We start from the raw sequence: 19,997 nt of genomic DNA on the forward strand, positions 1-19,997 counted from the left end.
TAACATAAAAAAGAAAGAAATATAGAGGACTTGCTGCATTACTTTGCAAAGAAGGAAAAGCAGAAGTTCATGTACGAACAACATAGAAGTCCAGCTTCTACAATGACCCTTAGATGATCTGGAAAAAGTGCATGCATACTTGGGCTAATCCCATGATTGCTCATGAGATAAAAGTATAAAAACAACATCTGAAGAATTAAAATTACAAAGAAAACCAAACAAAGAAAATATAGAGCACCATGCATCTTCGCCTTGCAAAATGTGGAATGCAATCTGGAAAACCAGAAGTTCAACCATTAATAAAAAAAGGTCCAGATCCTACTGAAGATAGTGGATGATCAAAAAACTATACCAAAACATAGACTAAAGTAAAAGAGGATGCATGTGTCTGTGGTCCAGCTCCACACTTACACACTAGCTACAAAAAATTGCAGAAGAAATCTAGTAAGGGTTTTTGATTCCTGGAATGTAATCTGTCCTGGAATATCAATGTCAAAAAAGATGGACCTGCATTCATGAAAAGTTTCATTGATGTGACATAAAAAACCAAGAAAGAAACACCTTAGGAATAATAATTTTTAGTGTCGAAGAAACAAAATGCACGAGGCGTAAGTTAACTAATCAAATGTTCTAAACAAGGCAAGTTCAATAATTAGCTTCGTAAATCAGTAAATTTATATAAATATGTGCTTCTCTTGTGACTCCGCGAGGCATAAGTGAAGTCCAGCAAACTATCAGAAGTACGAAAACAAACTAGAAAAAACAGAAAAAAAATGCATATCCATCGACCAATTAATTCCATGGTCACTCATGGGCTTAGTCAAAAAAAATCAAAACAATGCAAGAATGAAAACTGACAGAAAAAAGGAAAGAAATACAAAGGACTTGCTGGATTACCTTGCAACGAAGGAAAAGAAGAAGTTCAGGTATGACAATGCAGAAGTCCAGCACAGAAACCCGGCCAGACCCACAGGATCCACCTGATCCTCCCCCGATCCCGATCCTGATCCGCCCCAACCCCGAAAGGATCCAACGAAGGAAAAGCAGAAGTTCAGGTATGACAACGCAGAAGTCCAGCTTGTACAACGACCATTAGATGATCTAGAAATAATGAACGAACGAATTCGTTCGAAGCATAAAATCATCTGCACAAGATTACAACACGTCCGCACCCCCTTGGAAATGATCTAGCAACTCCCTTTCCACAACCAAAATGACGAGAGGGCAAATTTCAAAACCGCAAAAATAACCTGTGCAAAAACCCGTGGGAGTGCTAACATCAAATCGCTAGAAATCAAACCGTATGGACCCTCCCGATTAAAATTGACGACTTAGTAAGCCTTGAATTTCACTAAAGTATGCAAATCAGCCAGCAAACTTTATAGAAAAACGAGAAATCAACAGAAGCGCGGGCTGCAGCTCGGGCGGATGAAGAACACGGGCGATTTCAAATTTGTTTGAAATAACAAGAATTTGTGCACCAAACTCGTACCAAAACCTAATTCCCATCGTGCCAGAGCTTCGACAACATCCACAGCATGCATTAAACTTGTTACATACACAAGTTCATCGCCACCCCGAGAGCAAATCCGCCAATGACCGGAATTCCTATTTAAAACGGGCATTTGGTTGCTAAAAACTGATTGCAAATTACACTTACATAACAAACAACACGAATGATCAGAAAAACTCGCGGTAGATGGCACAGTTGCGAAGATAGCACGAAGGTCGGGTTCGTACAGAGGGAAGTTCAGGCGCGTTACTCAGGCAGTTCAAGTTGTGATCAGAATATTATTCTGACCCTGTGATCAGAATAGTGTTTATGTGTATATATATATATCTATATATATATATATATATATATATAGGGTCGCGCTATTCGTCATCCTGGGTGAGGAATAGTTATTCTTCACCCCCTCTATTTTACCATCAATACACCGTAATTTTACGTTCCATAAGTTTTGTCTTATTTCCAATGTAAAAAGAGACCGTAAGAAAATATATAATCGCCGAAAAATATATTTCATGTTATGTAAAATTACAAACGTAAAAACATAGTGGAAAATACACATAAACTGTAAATTTTCTTATCTTATGACCTATATTCTTATTTCCTTATACTAAATTTTACGTAGCGAATCAATAGGAATGTAATTATTTGAATTCCAAATGTAATTTAATTATGAAATGATCATAAGATTACCTCGGGTGAAGAATAACTTTTTCTGCACCCTGGGTGATGAATAGTATCACTATATATATATATATATATATATATATATATATATATATGATCGATTCTACGAGAAATTCTATTTATATATGTGCATAACATGTACATTATGTAGTATCGTAAAATACCAGCAAATAGAAAAAATTAAATGAAAGACACAAAATTAAAGGAAAAATAAATCATAAAACCAAAACCCCTAAACCTTTTACACCAACCGGTACTAAAGGTCTCCCAGCCCCCGACGCGTGCTCGTGCCACATGGTGGCCCTTTACTGGCGGTTCGTGTTGAACCGGAACTAAGAAGGGGGGGGGAGGACTTTTAGTCCCCACCCTTTAGTGTCGGTTCCAGAACCGGCACTAAAGGGCCTCACGAACCGATGCTAAATACCAATTCTGTACTAGTGCCTTTATGAGTATTTGGAAACCTTTACATTATTTTATTATTGTGGAACTTTTAGTGTCATGGACAAGACATACTTGCTACTGTTGGATATCAACATTGCTTATTTTTGTATAGAAATCAAGTTTTTCGATAACTTTCAATATGCAAGCTTGTTGATATCGTTGATTCAAATGTCTGCTGGTATTGTTAAATTGTAGTGAAGGTTTCATGTGTTTGAAAGTATGTGTGAGAGAAAAAGTAAGATGATGACATCACATAGAGTAGCTTCACTGGGTGACTATGGCACACACGAGTAGCTTCATTGAAATTTATCTATGTCGATGGCCGGGGCAGCACCAAAGTGCTGCCTCCATTGTACATGCCCTAAGACCCCCGCCCATGTACTGCTGGGCCATGGCATCTGTGAGACTAAAAAGGCTCCTGGGCCCGTGTGCCAGCTGTGACTAACGAATACCTATTCATAAATGACTGCAAAATGGCTCATACACGTGCACATACTTCTGTGGCATTGATCCCCATGGAGACCAGCGACCAGTGTCAGCTGCGCGTGAAATCACTAATTCATTTTTCACGATATATAACTTACAACCACAAATCAAGAACAAATGCAATGCTGTAAACACTAAGCAACACTGTTGAAATGCAGTATCTCTGATTGTATAAATGGACTTTCTCAAAACAAAACAAAAAAGTGGTACAAATGGAGAATTGAGATTCGCCTCGAGGAGTAAAAGGAATCAAATGAATGGCCAGGACAGACTTCTATTATGTGACATACAACAAACTCTTCAAAGGCAGGAGAACACAAGCGATGCTCTAATTGTCTAAAATTTTGCGCGCCTGTGTGGCAAGAGATAATGCATTTACGCGACCACATCAGAGAAAATAATCAGGCAAAATTATACAGCTTCACTTCACACAAATTGCCGCTTCATCAACCCAAACAAGTGTTTGGGCCTTAGGCGTTACCTCGCAAAGTTTTCAGATTTCGTTTGGCAACTCTGTTTGAAACCAAACCTCGGCTATCAAATATCGTTTCTGATTGCACTCGTCCAATTATTTGCATTAGCTTGGTTCCGGCGGGACCAATTTGAGGCTGCGCATCCACTCGCAAAAGCTAGGGTCATCAAAGTGGATGAAGCTGCTCTTTAGCCTGGCCCTCAGTTCAGGAGCAAGGGTCCGTAGCTGAGGAAATCTCGACTCCTGAAACATGCAAATGTGCTCATGTTAACAATTACAGCCTTGCTCACGATTTTGTTTATCAGTGACCATGAATCTAGCTGCCCTAAGAACCATCAGCGAAATAACCCAGCAGGGATGAATGCAGGCGAACCAGAATGTCACTGCTAAGGTTAAGAGAATCATTACCTGCTCATAAGTAGGGTCCTTGTGAGCTGGGATCAGGCGTGAGACAAAGTATCTAGCCTGAGAGCTCCCTTCCTGCGCCAGAACAAAGCATTTACCTTGTGCAAGTCGTGTTTCATGATAGTTGCACAGTTAATGAATTTGGAAGTATTGTCAGACTGATTTGAAATCTAACAACACATGGGCTATAATAAGATATGATACTATGATGATAGCAAAGTGATGAGCAGAAGAGTTGATAAGAGAAAAGGAAGGAAAGCAGTTTAAATCTTGGAAATCAAAGTCAAGGTTGGGAACAGGGAAACTGACTCTGAATGAAAGTATCCTGGGAGCTGGAAAACGGAGTTCACTTAGCTCTTCTGCCAGCGTACGGCATGCTGCCAAAGCTGCTGCAGTTTGTCCTTCTTGGGTTGCTAGTTCAGCACCCTGAAGACACACAGTAAGAAAATGCAACTCAGGAAATATTACTCTTTGCTAGCATTATGATGAATAACCAAAATAGCCATTGCATAATGATAATTCAACATCATTAATACGTTAAGTAAATCAGCAAAATATGACATCTTCCTGCAGCCCTAGTATATCAAGTACTACCTCTGTACCAAAATATAAGACGTTTTTGTAGGTTAAACTAGCTTACAAACACGTCTTATAGTTTTGATACAGAGGGAGTATTAGCATCATTTACACACATACATTCATGAGATCTCTATATTCGTTCTAACCACCAACTGGCTTCTATTGAAAATTTAATAGTTCCAACGAATTCACCTTTCAAACTCCATTCACTCTATTTCTTGCAAAATCTTATGATTATTACATAAACTCACAATCCTGGTAACAAGTTAGTTTTTGCAAACATGATATTGCTAAAATCCCATGCTTCATTTCTTTCCTTGCAAAAAGAAAGTCACGTTCTATTCAAATATCCCTCTGTTCCATAATGTAGTGCGTATAATTTTTGGAAATGTCAAACCTCACACACTTTGACCAGTAGCAATCAAGAACAAAGTCATGTTCAACAGCTACAATTCCGAAGCCAAAACATTTAATCCAAAAGACCACCAGTGAAAAAAATATTATGTCAAGAATGTTGAAAACAAAGGTGAATGGAGTAAGTTTAATATGCAGCTACAGCACTGAGATAATGTGGTAAAGAGACAGACCATACAGGTGACTCCCTTATTGGGAGTGGGGAGGGAGAGAGGGAAGATAGGAGGTGACTTACCAACCAGATGAAAATATCTGTTCCATGATCCAGTACCACTGCACAATTAGATTGCATGGTCAGATCATATGCTGGCAGCTCCTCAAATGTGCCACCTTCTCGATGCATTATACAACGAGGTGCAAGCATACGGAGCGAGAGGTCAAATGATGCATTCAAGAACAAACTCCTCAGAACTGATCTTTCATCTTCATGTCCTATTATGCTACCTAAGAGTGGCCCCCTTCTCAAATGAAACAAACACTCAGGGAGTGATGACAGCTCTTTTGGGAACCGATAAAGCTTTGATTTTGGAACCTGGGTACCAAATTTGAGAGCTATGTCCTTAATTCTTTCGTCAATTGTGAGCCTCATATCAAGAGCATCGGAGGCAGTCCTGGCGCGCAAGACAGTTCTCTTACCAATGATTACTGAAGCTACATCTTCTTGCACACTTGAAAGATATGCAGACAAACTATCAACCGTTTGCAGCCTGCTAGTGATCACCCTTGTGCTTTCTGTTTGATACATATTAGAGTAACGGACTGCAAACTGGAAGCAAATGAAATCATTCCTGATATCCGCCTTTGTCTCCAAAGACACAGAAAAACTCTGTGTCCCCTCAACACTATGCATCTGGATACAAAATGAAGTGTCATGCTTGAATGTTTCATGAGAATCAGGAGAAGCCTCTTCACCAGGACCAATTACTTGAGTGACAAGCATGCCATCTGAACATCTAATCTCAAATAAGCCATGAGAGCCAGCTGCTTTAGTTGACGCCCTCTGCAAGTTGACCCCAAAGGCCTCTCCAAAATCATCATGAAGTAAAAGCACACCACCAGAACACTTCGCCAGTGACTGTAGGACAGGAACCCTCACAGGGCATGTTCCAGCACAAAGAATGTCAACGATGGTACTGTGTCTCCGTGCTTCATGACCAAGATTCTCCATGTACTTCATAGCTGTCTTCTCCAGGTAAGCATAGTTTGGGTGCTGAACAGAATGAGGTGTTGATCCTGGTCCAAACGTGTTGGGGCCACCAGCACACACCAAGATCCTGCAGTTGCCTCCTGATCTCTTGATGATTCCACGAGACAACTCCACTGACGGCCCTTGAATAATACCAAGGGCAACCTCCACCGCTGCACCAAGGCATCGGTCCCTCGATACTTCCGCCACACTAAACTGATAGGGTCTCAGGGATGAGAATATTGTGTGTGCAACAGGCAGCGAAGCATGTATAGGAGACAAATACACCCCTGTCCCGTAGATTAGCACCTTCAATGACTCTTGGGCAAGCGACTTACTACCGGGTAACACATCCGCTGACACCGCCGCCCCTTCCGAAAAATCATACACAGAGACAGTTCTACCATAGGAGATGATTCCAATCCTTGCTGTAGGAGGGAGCGAATCCACAAATGCATGCAAGGAGCCCTGTAGATGCTGCAGGTGCGCCTCATCAAGACACTCATCTATGAGGATAAAAATGGGACCAGAGACCCTCAAGACAGGCACCGGGATCAAGCCTGGCCGCCTATTCCCTGGATGCACATAATCGACAGTCGAGGACATGAGCTCTGGCCACTGAACCAGGTCCTGCTTGCTGGAGACCACAAATTCCCCCTCACTGCTGTTCAGCTTTTTGCAAATGACACACTGCCATTGCCCAGAGCCAATCAACACATCACAGTACAAATTCACATAAGCCCCACAGTTCAGGCACCTGCGGGGATCACGCTCCAAGGCTTCGGGACCTGGCGATACCTCCCTCCCTGGTGAAACAAGAGCTCCGAACCCCAAGCTAGGGGCATTCAGCAGTTTCTTCTGCTTCAGGACCTACAAGTGAAAAACACCAACTAAATGACAAGCTGGAGAATTTGCACATGCCTATGCACTAAACACGATTCGCATCTAAAAAACAAGCGTAATTCACAACTCGACTAGTAGTGTAATCGTGTAAGATCCAAATGGTAATGTACTTATGCGCATGCATAATTGAGTTATAGGAGATGTGAGGACATTACTGCGGTAAGGAAAGAGCGACGCGTACCTTGCGGGCAGAGAAGAGGACGTATGGGGAGTCGATGCTGGAGTCCTCCAGAGACGGCGCCACGGAGGGCGCGTGGCTGTGAGGGGTGGCCGCGCCGTTCATGGTGTGCGGCGCGGAGGATGTGGGGAGGGAGACGGAGGACGATGAGGAGGCGGTGCGGGAGGCCAAGGGTACCGCCTGAGGGGAGATCGGGGTGGTGCGGAATGGCACGGCGGCGGGGCGCAGCGGCGAGGAGAAGACGGGCGGGCCCGGTGGCGTGCTGAAGTGCGCGGGGCTGGGGACGGTGGGGCTGCCCCGCAAGGACGTCGAGGAGAGAGCGCTCGGAGGGGTGAAGATCGCCGGGAACGGAGGAGATGCGTGCGCCGCCTGAGGCTGCGGCGGCGTCTCCTCCATGCTGCCGGCCTTATTGGGGATCGGAGGGGAGCAGCGAAAGGGAAACGCGGATCTAAACTGGGAGAAATACTGAGAAGTACGGCAGCACACACTAATCTGTGTGTTTATCAGGGATGTGCCAACAGTTTTTTTGTCGATGTCATATTGGCTGGATCGCGGCTTCCTATTGGCTGGCGCCCTTCCACAATGGCAACTCCGTTGGGGAACATGGGTCATCTCCAGTGTAAAGTAGGCCACTGGCTGATCCTTATGCAAGCTAATTCGATGAATGCGGATGCACCGAATTCAGTTTTGGATTCTTCTTGTGCCGCCTCGGGATAAATGATGGGCGTTGAAAGATCTAGTATATTTTTCCAAATGATAAGCACCACAGGTGTACATGTGGCACGAAGTAACACTATTCTTACGTTTTTACAACTAAAATTGTCATTTAGGAAAAAAATCCAAAAAAAAAACTAAAACTTGCAAGCAAACAGAAAGTTGACATGCTTCACAACTAAAGTTGCCATCCAAAAACGTCAGGATGGAATTGTTTCGTTCCACACGTATGTCATTTATCAGGATCATATATTTTTAGTCCCAACACAAAAGTGGGAGACTAAGGCACAAATTTGTACTATCCTGAATATTATGACTGAAGCCCTCATTGACAAATATTTGGGTTTGCCTGCAAATGTGGGTATGGATAAAAATGATTGTTTCCAATTCTTAATTGATTGAATTATTGTGAAAATTAGTGGATGGAAAGAAAACTATTCGCGGGAGGAAAGGAAATTTTGCTCAAATCGGTTATACAAGCTATCCCAACTTATGTCATGTCCTTTAAAATTCCTAAAAAAATTGCAAGGGAACCATTGACACGATGCCGCAATCTTGGTGGGGTGACGAACACAATCAGTAGAGAATGCATTCAATGACGTGGTGGAAGATGTGTGTCTCAAAAGACCAACGAGGATGGAGTTCCGAAATATACAATGTTTCAATCTGGCTTTGTTAGCCAAATAAGTGTGGCGTCTGCTTGATAATCCTGATTCCCTATGTGCCATCATTTTGAGAACCAAATATTTTCCAGATGGTGACTTAATGAATGCAAGTCTAAAAAGGGTTTCTCTTTTACTTGGCAAAGCATTATGGTGGTAGTTGATTCTCTCAAAAATGGTTATATTTGGAGAGTTGGAAATGGACAAAATATTGATATTTGGAGAGATGCATGGATCTCGAACTGTGTGAATAGGAAAATTATTACTCCTAGAAAAGAGCATCTTCTGTCAAAAGTTGTTGATCTTATCAGTCCAGTCACCAGTTTTTGGGATGAAGATTTAGTGAGACAAATGTTGTGGCCAATTGACACTCAAAGGGTGCTTGTTTTTCCTCTCCCTATGCATAATATGATGAATTTCATTGCTCGGAGCTATACAAAAAATGGATTGTTCACGGTTTGTTCGACTTATTTGGAGGAATGGAACAAACAACATGGGAGGAAATTGCAACACACAAATGGGTATGGGTAGAACAAATGTCAATACTATTTGGGGTAAGATTTGGCAATTATCTTGTCCAGCAAAGGTGAAAATTTTCATTTGGCGTGAATTGCATGGAACCCTCCCGTGCCATGTTACGCTTGCTAATAAACATATGAAAGTTTCGCCCATCTGCCCATCATGTTTGAATGGGCCATAATATATAAAACACGTGTTGTTTCTGTGTCAGAAGGTGAAAGAGGTTTGGGAGAAGCTGGGATTGCACGAGGCCAAGCATGTGCTATCGATCGTGCGGAAGAGGCAGTTTTTGAGTTCTTACTTCTTACGCCAAAGCAAGAACTATCTATATTAGGCATTTAGAATGTATGCGAATTGATCACTGATACGTCTCCAATGTATCTATAATTTTTTATTGTTCCATGCTATTATATTATCTATTTTGGATGTTTTATATGCATTAATATGCTATTTTATATGATTTTTGGGACTAACCTATTAACCTAGAGCCCAGTGTCAGTTTTTGTTTTTTACCTTGTTTTAGAGTTTCGCAAAAAAGGAATACCAAACGGAGTCCAAACGAAATAAACTTTCGCGGTGATTTTTCTTGGACCAGAAGCCACCTAAGAGACTTGGAGTGCAAGTCAAAAGAGCCACGAGGCGGCCACAAGGGTGGAGGGCACGCCCCCCCAACCTTGTGGGCCCCTCGGTGACCCCCTGACCTAGATCTTCCTTCTATATATTCTCATATGCCCCGAAAACTTCCACGGGAGCCACGAAACCACTTTTACAATGCTACAACCTTCTGTACCTGTGAGATCCCATCTAGGGGCCTTTTCCGGCATCCTGCCGGAGGGCGATTCGATCACGGAGGGCTTCTACATCAACACCATTGCCTCTTAGATGAAGCGTGAGTAGTTTACCTCAGACCTACGGATCCATAGCTAGTAGCTAGATGGCTTATTCTCTCTCTTTGATTCTCAATACAAAGTTCTCCTCGATGTTCTTGGAGATCTATTCGATGTAATACTCTTTTGCGGTGTGTTTGCCGAGATCCGATGAATTGTGGATTTATGATCAGCTTATCTATGAATATTATTTGAATCTCCTTTGAATTCTTTTATGCATGATTTGATATCTTTGCAAGTCTCTTCGAACTATCAATTTGGTTTGGCCAACTAGATTGGTTTTTCCTGCAATGGGAGAAGTGCTTAGCTTTGGGTTCAATCTTGCGGTGCTCGATCCTAGTGACAGAAGGGGAACTGACACGTATTCTATTGTTGCCATCGAGGATAAAAAGATGGGGTTTTCATCATATTGTTTGAGTTAATTCCTCTACATCATGTTATCTTGCTTAAGGCGTTACTCCGTTCTTTATGAACTTAATACTCTAGATGCATGCTAGATAGCGGTCGATGTGTGGAGTAATAGTAGTAGATGCAGAAATGTTTCGGTCTACTTGACACGGACGTGATGCCTATATTCATGACCATTGCCTTAGATATCATCATAAGTTTGCGCTTTTCTATCAATTGCTCGGCAGTAATTTGTTCACCCACCGTAATAATTTCTATCTTGAGAGAAGCCTCTAGTGAAACCTATGGCCCCGAGATCTATTTTCCATCATATAAGTTTCCGATCTACAATTCTAGTTTCCTATTTACTTTATTTTACAATCTTTTACTTTCAGTTCCATAAACCAAAAATACCAAAAATATTACTTTACCGTTTATCCATCTCTATCAGATCTCACGTTGCAAATAACCGTGAAGGGATTGACAACCCCTTTATTGACGTTGGGTGCAAGGTTGGTGGTTGTTTGTGTAGGTATTCGGTGGCTTGCGCATTATCTCCTACTGGATTGATACCTTGGTTCTCAAAACTAAGGGAAATACTTATGCTACTTTGTTGCATCACTCTTTCCTCTTCAAGGGAAAAACCAACGCAGGCTCAAGAGGTAGCAAGAAGGATTTCTGGCGCCGTTGCCGGGGAGATCTACGCCAAGCCGGGACATACCAAGTACCCATCATAAACTCTCATCCCTCGCATTACATTGTTCGCCATTTGCCTCTCGTTTTCCTCTCTCCCACTTCTAAAATGATTTTCGAAATTTCATTTGTGTTTCCATGTGCCTTCTTTTTGCCTGCATCTTTGCTTGCTAAAAATTTATTGATATGGATCCACTTAAAGTTTTCTACTTCTATCATCTTCGATCTATATGTGCTTGTGCTGAAACCCCAACTAGTTTAGTTGAGGGAAAATCTTTAGATGAGCATGCTCATTTTGTGCGTCATCGTTTGATTGAAAAGGGGAAGCTCTTATGGAATGAAATAAATTGTTTGCTATGCTTTGCTTGGAATATTTGTGAAATTTATGATTTTACTTGTTGCTCTAAGAACCCTAAAAACACCTTCCCTACCTATGTGAGTTTAATGATAATGAAATCTTATCTTCTTATGAGAAGGGTGTTTACAGTTACTATGATATTGAACAAATTGAAGAATTTGTTGCTTTTAAGGGTTCTTATGAAGTTGCTTCTTTGATTGAAAAGTATGATATTACTCTCTACAAATCTGAAAATTTTGACATACTTAAATATTGCTATGAAAACTATGCTCACAATGCCTATGTCAAAGAATTTATTAAGAGAATGACCGTTGCTTTGGAAGAAAATAATGATATGAATGAATCTATAGATAGTTATGATTCCTATGATTTGATTGAAATATCCCTTGATGAACATGATTCTTGCTATTCTTGTGGCCATGATGTCAATATTTCTGGAGATGAATTTGGCTATAGTTCCTTATGTTAAACATGAGAGTATTGCTATTGCACCCATACTTGATAGTTCCTTGAATCAAAAGCATGATTGCAATGATATTATTATAAATTCTATTAATGTCAATTGTGTTAATGATATGCAAAACCTTAAGCTTGGAGATGCTAGTTTTGCCATGTCCACTACTTGTTGCAATGATCATGATTGGGGTGATTCTTCTTATAATCTTGAAGATTTGTTTAAGCCTTATGATGAAAATGTTTGCAATAATATTGAAAGTGGGTTTGGAAGAGTGTTAAATTTAGATCCCACATGTTTGGAGTATGTTCAATCTTATGAAATTTTCGATAAAAATGGGTTTGGAGAGGTCATGACTTTAGTTAATGTTAATCCCACTATTTTGGAAGAGTGTCAACTTCGCATGCGTGTGAATCGTGTTGAGAATATGTTATGTGATAGCTATATTGTTGAATTTTCTTATGATCCTACATGTAATTATTATGATAGAGGAAAGTGTGGTTGTAGAAATTTTCATGTCACTAAATCACCTCTCGCTATGTTGAAATTGCTAATGTTTCTTTCTTCTTCCTTGCATATGGTGGTTTTTGCTTGTATTGATAATTTGTTGCTTATAAAATCCCTATGCATAGGAAGCATGTTAGGATTAAACTTGTTTGTCACATGTTTTATGATGCTCCCATTGTGCTTCAATTCTTGTCTTTCATGTGAGCATCATCGAAATTCCAATTCCTAGCTAAAAGGCTTTAAAGAAAAGCACTTGTTGGGAGGCAACCCAATATTTTTCCTTGCTTTTTGAATTAAATAATTCATCCAGCCTCTGGTTAGATGTGGTTTTATGTTTTAATTAGTGTCTATGCCAAGTAAGACCTTTGGGATAGCTTACGGTGATAATTGATTTGATCCTGCTGAAAAACAGAAACTTCTACGCCCAAGAGATTAGTTTTCATTTTTAACAGAAGCGCGATAAAATACTGATTCTTTTTGAAGAGGATTAATAAACAAATTTCCTAGGACTTCCTAATTTATCAAGATTTTTGGAGTTACAGAAGTATTCGAAATATCCAGATTGCTACAGACTGTTCTGTTTTTTGATAGATTCTGTTTTTTGCATGTTGTTTGCTTATTTTGATGAATCTATGGCTAGTATCGGGGGGTATGAACCATGGAAAAGTTGGAATACAGTAGATATTACACCAATATAAATAAATAATGAGTTCACAATATTACCAAAAGTGGTGATTTATTTTCTTATACTAACGGAGCTTACGAGATTTTCTCTTGAAGTTTTGTGTTGTGAAGTTTTCAAGTTTTGGGTAAGGTTTTGATGGACTATGGAATAAGGAGTGGCAAGAACCTAAGCTTGGGGATGCGCAAGGCACCCCAAGATAATATTCAAGGATGTCAAAAGGCCTAAGCTTGGGGATGCCCTGGGAAGGCATCCCCTCTTTCGTCTTCGTCTATCGGTAATTTTACTTGAGGCTATATTTTTATTCACCACATGATATGTGTTTTGCTTGGAGCGTCTTGTATGATTTGAGTCTTTGCTTTTTAGTTTTCCACAATCATCCTTGCTGTTCACACCTTTTGAGAGAGACACGCATGAATCGTGATTTATTAGAATACTCTATGTGCTTCACGTATATCTTTCGAGCTAGGCAATTTTCCTCTAGTGCTTCACTTATATCTTTTTAGAGAACGACAGTGGTTTTATTTTATAGAAATTTTTGAACTCTCGTACTTCACTTATATTATTTTGAGAGTCTTTAGAACAGCATGGTAATTTGCTTTGGTTATAAAATTAGTCCTAATATGATAGGCATCCAAGAGGGATATAATAAAAACTTTTGTATAAAGTGCATTGAATACTATGAGAAGTTTGATTCCTTATGATTGTTTTGAGATATGAAGATGGTGATATTAGAGTCATGCTAGTAAGTAGTTGTGAATTTGAGAAATGCTTGTGTTAAGGTTTGTGACTCCCGTAGCATGCACGCATGGTGAACCGTTATGTAACTAAGTTGGAGCATGAGATGTTTTTTGATTGTCTTCCTTATGAGTGGCGGTCGGGGATGAGCGATGGTCTTTTCCTACCAATCTATCCCCTAGGAGCATGCGCGTAGTACTTTGTTTCGGTGACTAATAGATTTTTGCAATAAGTATGTGAGTTCTTTATGACTAATGTTGTGTCCATGGATTATACGCACTCTCACCTTTCCGCCATTGCTAGCCTCTCTAGTACCGCACAACTTTCGTCGGTACCATAAACCCACCACATATCCTTCCTCAAAATAGCCACCATACATACCTATTATGGCATTTCCATAGCCATTCCGAGATATATTGCCATGCAACTTTCCATCGTTTCGTTTATTATGACATACATCATCATTGTTATATTGCTTTGTATGATCATGTAGATGACATCGTATTTGTGGCAAAGCCACCATTCATCATTTTTATACATGTGAAAGTGCTAGTTATCGACTAGAGGGGGGGGGGTTGAATAGGCGTTTTTTATGGAAGTCTTCAAAACACAAGGTCTTTGAAGACAAACAGTAGAAATGAACCTATTGATATGCAGCGGAAGATAGACTACACTAGACAAGCCATAGTCAAGTGAGAAATGTAGTGAAAGTACGGATACTATCAATAACTAGGTAGTATGGATCAGGATGGAAGACAGTATGAAGCCAAACAGTAAATTGTCTTCACTTAGTGAAGTCAAACAGATCCGACAAGCAAGAAATGACTTCACGAAGACAAACTATAAAGTAAAGGGAAGTGGGGGATAGAACCAGTTGCTCGGTGAAGACAAGGATTTGGTAGACCGGTTCCAGTTGTTGTGACAACTGTACGTCTGGTTAGGGAGGCTGAGATTTAACTTAGAAGACCACGTCTTCACCTTATCCCCCTTGAGCTAAGGACACCCAGTCCTCGCCCAATCACTCTAGTAAGTCTTCAAGGTAGACTTCCAAACCTTCACAGACTTCGTTCACTGGCGATCCATAATGAATCTTGGATGCTCATAACACGACGCCTAACCGGCTGGAGGATTCACAGTCCTCAAGTGTAACAAGTCTTCAGGTCACGCGGACAGAAAGACTCCAGTGATGCCTAACACTCTTTGGCTCTGGTTGTTTTGGGCTTTGTCCTCACAAGGATCTCTCTCTCAAATGCTTCGGAGGTGGGTTGCTCTCAAACGACAAAAGTCGTGCACTAAATCTGTGCAGCCAACCCTGGGTTACTAAGGAACCGACACGTGTCCAATGGTCGGATTTCAAACACACGCGGCAGCTTGACTTGGGCTACAAGCAAAGCTGACTCATCCAGCTCTGGATAAGATTTGCTCTCATTGTCTTCGCTCGAAGACATAGGATTTTGGTTGAGTATCACATTAGTCACTCCGACTTTGTTCACTTGGACCCCACTTAACAGTACAGTGGTTCCTATGACTCAACAAAGAAGAAAAGGAAACTACAAAACAACTATGTCTTCGCACTCCATAGTCTTCAAGTGAATGTCTTCACATGTCATAATCTTCATCGTGAATGTCTTCACGAACCACCATTGTCTTCAATGTCTTCACACATTTTTAGGGGTCATATTTGGTAGGTAAACCGAATCAATAAGGGACTACTACCTGTGTTATCCTGCAATTCTCACAAACACATTAGTCCCTCAACCAAGTTTGTCGTCAATACTCCAAAACCAGGTGGCACTAGATGCACTTACAATCTCCCCCTTTTTGGTGATTGATGACAAACTGGTTGAAGTTTTCAATGGGGATAAAAGTATGTGAAAGTTAAAGTTCAAAGTCATTGTCTTCATAAGTTGCAAAAGGCTCCCCCTAAATATGTGCATGTAAGTAGTTTTCTTTTGAATGCAAATGCACATGGCAGGTTTTACTTTGTGGAGATCCTCTCTAACTTACGAAGACAATTCATCATGCATATATAAACATAATGAAGATAATGACATGCACAATGAAAAGTGGGCATCTGCAAAATGACTCCATGCGGAATTTATCATCGCGTCACAAAGTAGCAGCAAAAGTAGCAAACGACCATCAAGTTTAAGTCTTACAACTCAATAGCCAAATAGTTTCAAAACGAGAGTTGTAAGAACTTAGCAAAAATAATGCAACCACCCCATATGGACCCGCTTGAAGACTATCAACCTCATATGCTTCTCCCCCTTTTGTCAGTAATGACCAAAAAGGTTTGAAGACATAGAGGATCTACTTGTTCCCAGTTGGAGTAGAAGATGGAGCAGGGTCGACGTTGGAGTTCGGTGGTGCAGAAGGGCCTAAAGTTGAATCGTGGTGCAGTGCAGCCAGAGTTGGTGAAGTGGCATCATCTTCTTCATCGACGACTCTCGAAACAGCAGTTGCAGCCGAAGACGAATGTTCAGAATCTTCAATGGATGGTGTGCGACGCCAGCTTGCATTTTGTGGAGGCCTGGAGTCAAACTTGAAGCTCTCTGTGAAGCCATCTTCGCGAAGATCATCTTTAGAGCAGATCAATGTGAGGCTCTGAAGGAAATATGCCCTAGAGGCAATAATAAAGTTATTATTTATTTCCTTATATCATGATAAATGTTTATTATTCATGCTAGAATTGTATTAACCGGAAACATAATACATGTGTGAATACATAAACAAACAGAGTGTCACTAGTATGCCTCTACTTGACTAGCTCGTTAATCAAAGATGGTTATGTTTCCTAACCATGAACAAAGAGTTGTTATTTGATTAACGAGGTCACATCATTAGTTGAATGATCTGATTGACATGACCCATTCCATTAGCTTAGCACCCGATCGTTTAGTATGTTGCTATTGCTTTCTTCATGACTTATACATGTTCCTATAACTATGAGATTATGCAACTCCCGTCTGCCGGAGGAACACTTTGGGTGCTACCAAACGTCACAACGTAACTGGGTGATTATAAAGGAGTACTACAGGTGTCTCCAAAGGTAGATGTTGGGTTGGCGTATTTCGAGATTAGGATTTGTCACTCCGATTGTCGGAGAGGTATCTCTGGGCCCTCTCGGTAATGCACATCACATAAGCCTTGCAAGCACTGCAACTAATATGTTAGTTGTGAGATGATGTATTACGGAACGAGTAAAGAGACTTGCCGGTAACGAGATTGAACTAGGTATTGGATACCGACGATCGAATCTCGGGCAAGTAACATACCGATGACAAAAGGAACAACGTATGTTGTCATGCGGTCTGACCGATAAAGATCTTCGTAGAATATGTAGGAGCCAATATGGGCATCCAGGTCCCGCTATTGGTTATTGACCAGAGACGTGTCTCGGTCATGTCTACATTGTTCTCGAACCGTAGGGTCCGCACGCTTAACGTTACGATGACAGTTATTATGAGTTTATGAATTTTGATGTACCGAAGTTAGTTCGGAGTCCGGGATGTGATCACGGACATGACGAGGAGTCTCGAAATGGTCGAGACATAAAGATTGATATATTGGAAGCCTATATTTGGATATCGGAAGTGTTCCGGGTGAAATCGGGATTTTACCGGAGTACCGGGAGGTTATCGGAACCCCCCGGGAGCCATATGGGACTTAATGGGCTTTAGTGGAAAGGAGAAAGGGGCAGCCCAAGGTGGCCGCGCGCCTCCCCCCTCCCCTAGTCCTATTAGGACTAGGAGAGGTGGCCGGCCCCCCTCTCTCTCTTTCCCCCTCGGGGAATCCTAGTCCAACTAGGATTGAGGGGGGAGTCCTACTCCCGGTAGGAGTAGGACTCCTCCTGCGCCCTCCTCCTGGCCGGCGGCCCCCTCCCCCTTGGCTCCTTTATATACGGAGGCAGGGGGCACCTCTAGACACACAAGTTGATCATTGAGATCGTTCCTTAGCCGTGTGCGGTGCCTCCTGCCACCATATTCCACCTCGATCATATCGTGGTAGTGCTTAGGCGAAGCCCTGCGTCGATAGAACATCAAGATCGTCACCACGCTGTCGTGCTGACGGAACTCTTCCCCGATGCTTTGCTGGATCAGAGCCCGGGGATCGTCATCGAGCTGTACGTGTGCTAAGAACTCGGAGGTGCCGGAGTAACGGTGCTTGGATCGGTCGGATCGGGAAGAAGACGTACGACTACTTCCTCTACGTTGAGTCAACGCTTCCGTTGCGATCTACAAGGGTACGTAGATCATACTCTCCCCTCGTTGCTATGCATCACCATGATCTTGCGTGTGCGTAGGAAATTTTTTGAAATTACTACGTTCCCCAACAGTGGTATCAGAGCCTAGGTTTTATGGTTTGATGTTATATGCACGAGTAGAACACAAGTGAGTTGTGGGCGATATAAGTCATACTACCTACCAGCATGTCATACTTTGGTTCGGCGGTATTGTTGGATGAAGCGGCCCGGACCGACATTATGCGTACGCTTACGCGAGACCGGTTTCCCCGACGTGCTTTGCACAAAGGTGACTTGCGGGTGACTGTTTCTCCAACTTTAGTTGAACCGAGTGTGACTACGCCCGGTCCTTGCGAAGGTTAAAACGGAGTCTATTTGACAAACTATCATTGTGGTTTTGATGCGTAGGTGATATTGGTTCTTGCTTAAGCCCGTAGCAGCCACGTAAAACTTGCAACAACAATGTAGAGGACGTCTAACTTGTTTTTGCAGGGCATGTTGTGATGTGATATGGTCAAGACGTGATGAGATATAAGTTGTTGTATGAGATGATCATGTTTTGTGGAAGTTATCGGCAACTGGCAAACGCCTTATGGTCGTCTCTCTATTGCATGAGATGCAAGCGTCCAATGATTGCTTTACTTTATCGCTATGCGATAGCAATAGTTGCAAGAGCAATTGTTGGCAAGACGACCACGTGACGACACATTGATATAGATCAAGATGATGGAGATCATGGTGTCATGCCGGTGACGATATAGATCATGACAGTACTTTAGAGATGGAGATCAAAGAAGCAAGATGATGATGGCCATACCATGTCACATATTTTGATTGCATATGATGTTTATCTTTTATACATCTTATTTTGCTTAGTTTGACGGTAGCATTTTAAGATGATCTCTCACTAATTATCAAGAAGTGTTCTCCCTGAGTATGCACCGTTGCGAAAGTTCTTCGTGCCGAGACACCACGTGATGATCGGGTGTGATAGGCTCTACGTTCAAATACAACGGGTGCAAAACAGTTGCACACGCGGAATACTCAGGTTATACTTGACGAGCCAAGCATATACAGATATGGCCTCGGAACACGGAGACCGAAAGGTCGAGCGTGAATCATATAGTAGATATGATCAACATAGTGATGTTCACCAATGAAACTGCTCCATCTCACGTGATGATTGGACATGGTTTAGTTGATTTGGATCACGTGATCACTTAGAGGATTAGAGGGATGTCTATCTAAGTGGGAGTTCTTAAGTAATATGATTAATTGAACTTAAATTTATCATGAACTTAGTCCTGGTAGTATTTTGCAAATTATGTTGTAGATCAATAGCTCACGTTGTTGCTTCCCTGTGTTTATTTTGATATGTTCCTAGAGAAAATTGTGTTGAAAGATGTTGGTAGCAATGATGCGGATTGGATCCGTGATCTGAGGTTTATCCTCATTGCTGCACAGAAGAATTATGTCCTTGATGCACCGCTAGGTGACGGACCTATTGCAGGAGCAGATGCAGACGTTATGAACGTTTGGCTAGCTCAATATGATGACTACTTGATAGTTTAGTGCACCATGCTTAATGGCTTAGAATCGGGACTTCAAAGACATTTTTGAACGTCATGGAGCATATGAGATGTTCCAGGAGTTGAAGTTAATATTTCAAGCAAATACCCGAGTTGAGAGATATGAAGTCTCCAACAAGTTCTATAGCTAAAAGATGGAGGAGAATCGCTCAACTAGTGAGCATGTGCTCAGATTGTCTGAGTACTACAATCGCTTGAATCAAGTGGGAGTTAATCTTCCAGATAAGATAGTGATTGACAGAATTCTCTAGTCACCATCACCAAGTTAGTAGAACTTCATGATGAACTATAATATGCAAG

The 19,997-nt window shown here is 41.5% G+C and overlaps 1 protein-coding gene across 1 annotated transcript; it reads right to left on the reverse strand.

Moving 5' to 3' along the window:
- Positions 1-3,252: 3,252 nt before the first annotated feature.
- Positions 3,253-7,772, reverse strand: LOC125543936 (protein transport protein SEC23-1). The gene is made up of 5 exons (XM_048707440.1): positions 7,265-7,772; positions 5,230-7,050; positions 4,311-4,427; positions 4,005-4,076; positions 3,253-3,839 (listed from the first exon to the last, which is right to left on the reverse strand). Exons 1-5 carry the CDS (start codon positions 7,655-7,657, stop codon positions 3,702-3,704), a joined length of 2,541 nt encoding a protein of 846 aa, XP_048563397.1. The 5' UTR covers positions 7,658-7,772; the 3' UTR covers positions 3,253-3,701.
- Between the last annotated feature and the right edge of the window lie 12,225 nt (positions 7,773-19,997).

This window comes from Triticum urartu, chromosome 3, assembly GCF_003073215.2.
Source record: "Triticum urartu cultivar G1812 chromosome 3, Tu2.1, whole genome shotgun sequence".
NCBI classification, from domain to species: domain Eukaryota; kingdom Viridiplantae; phylum Streptophyta; class Magnoliopsida; order Poales; family Poaceae; genus Triticum; species Triticum urartu.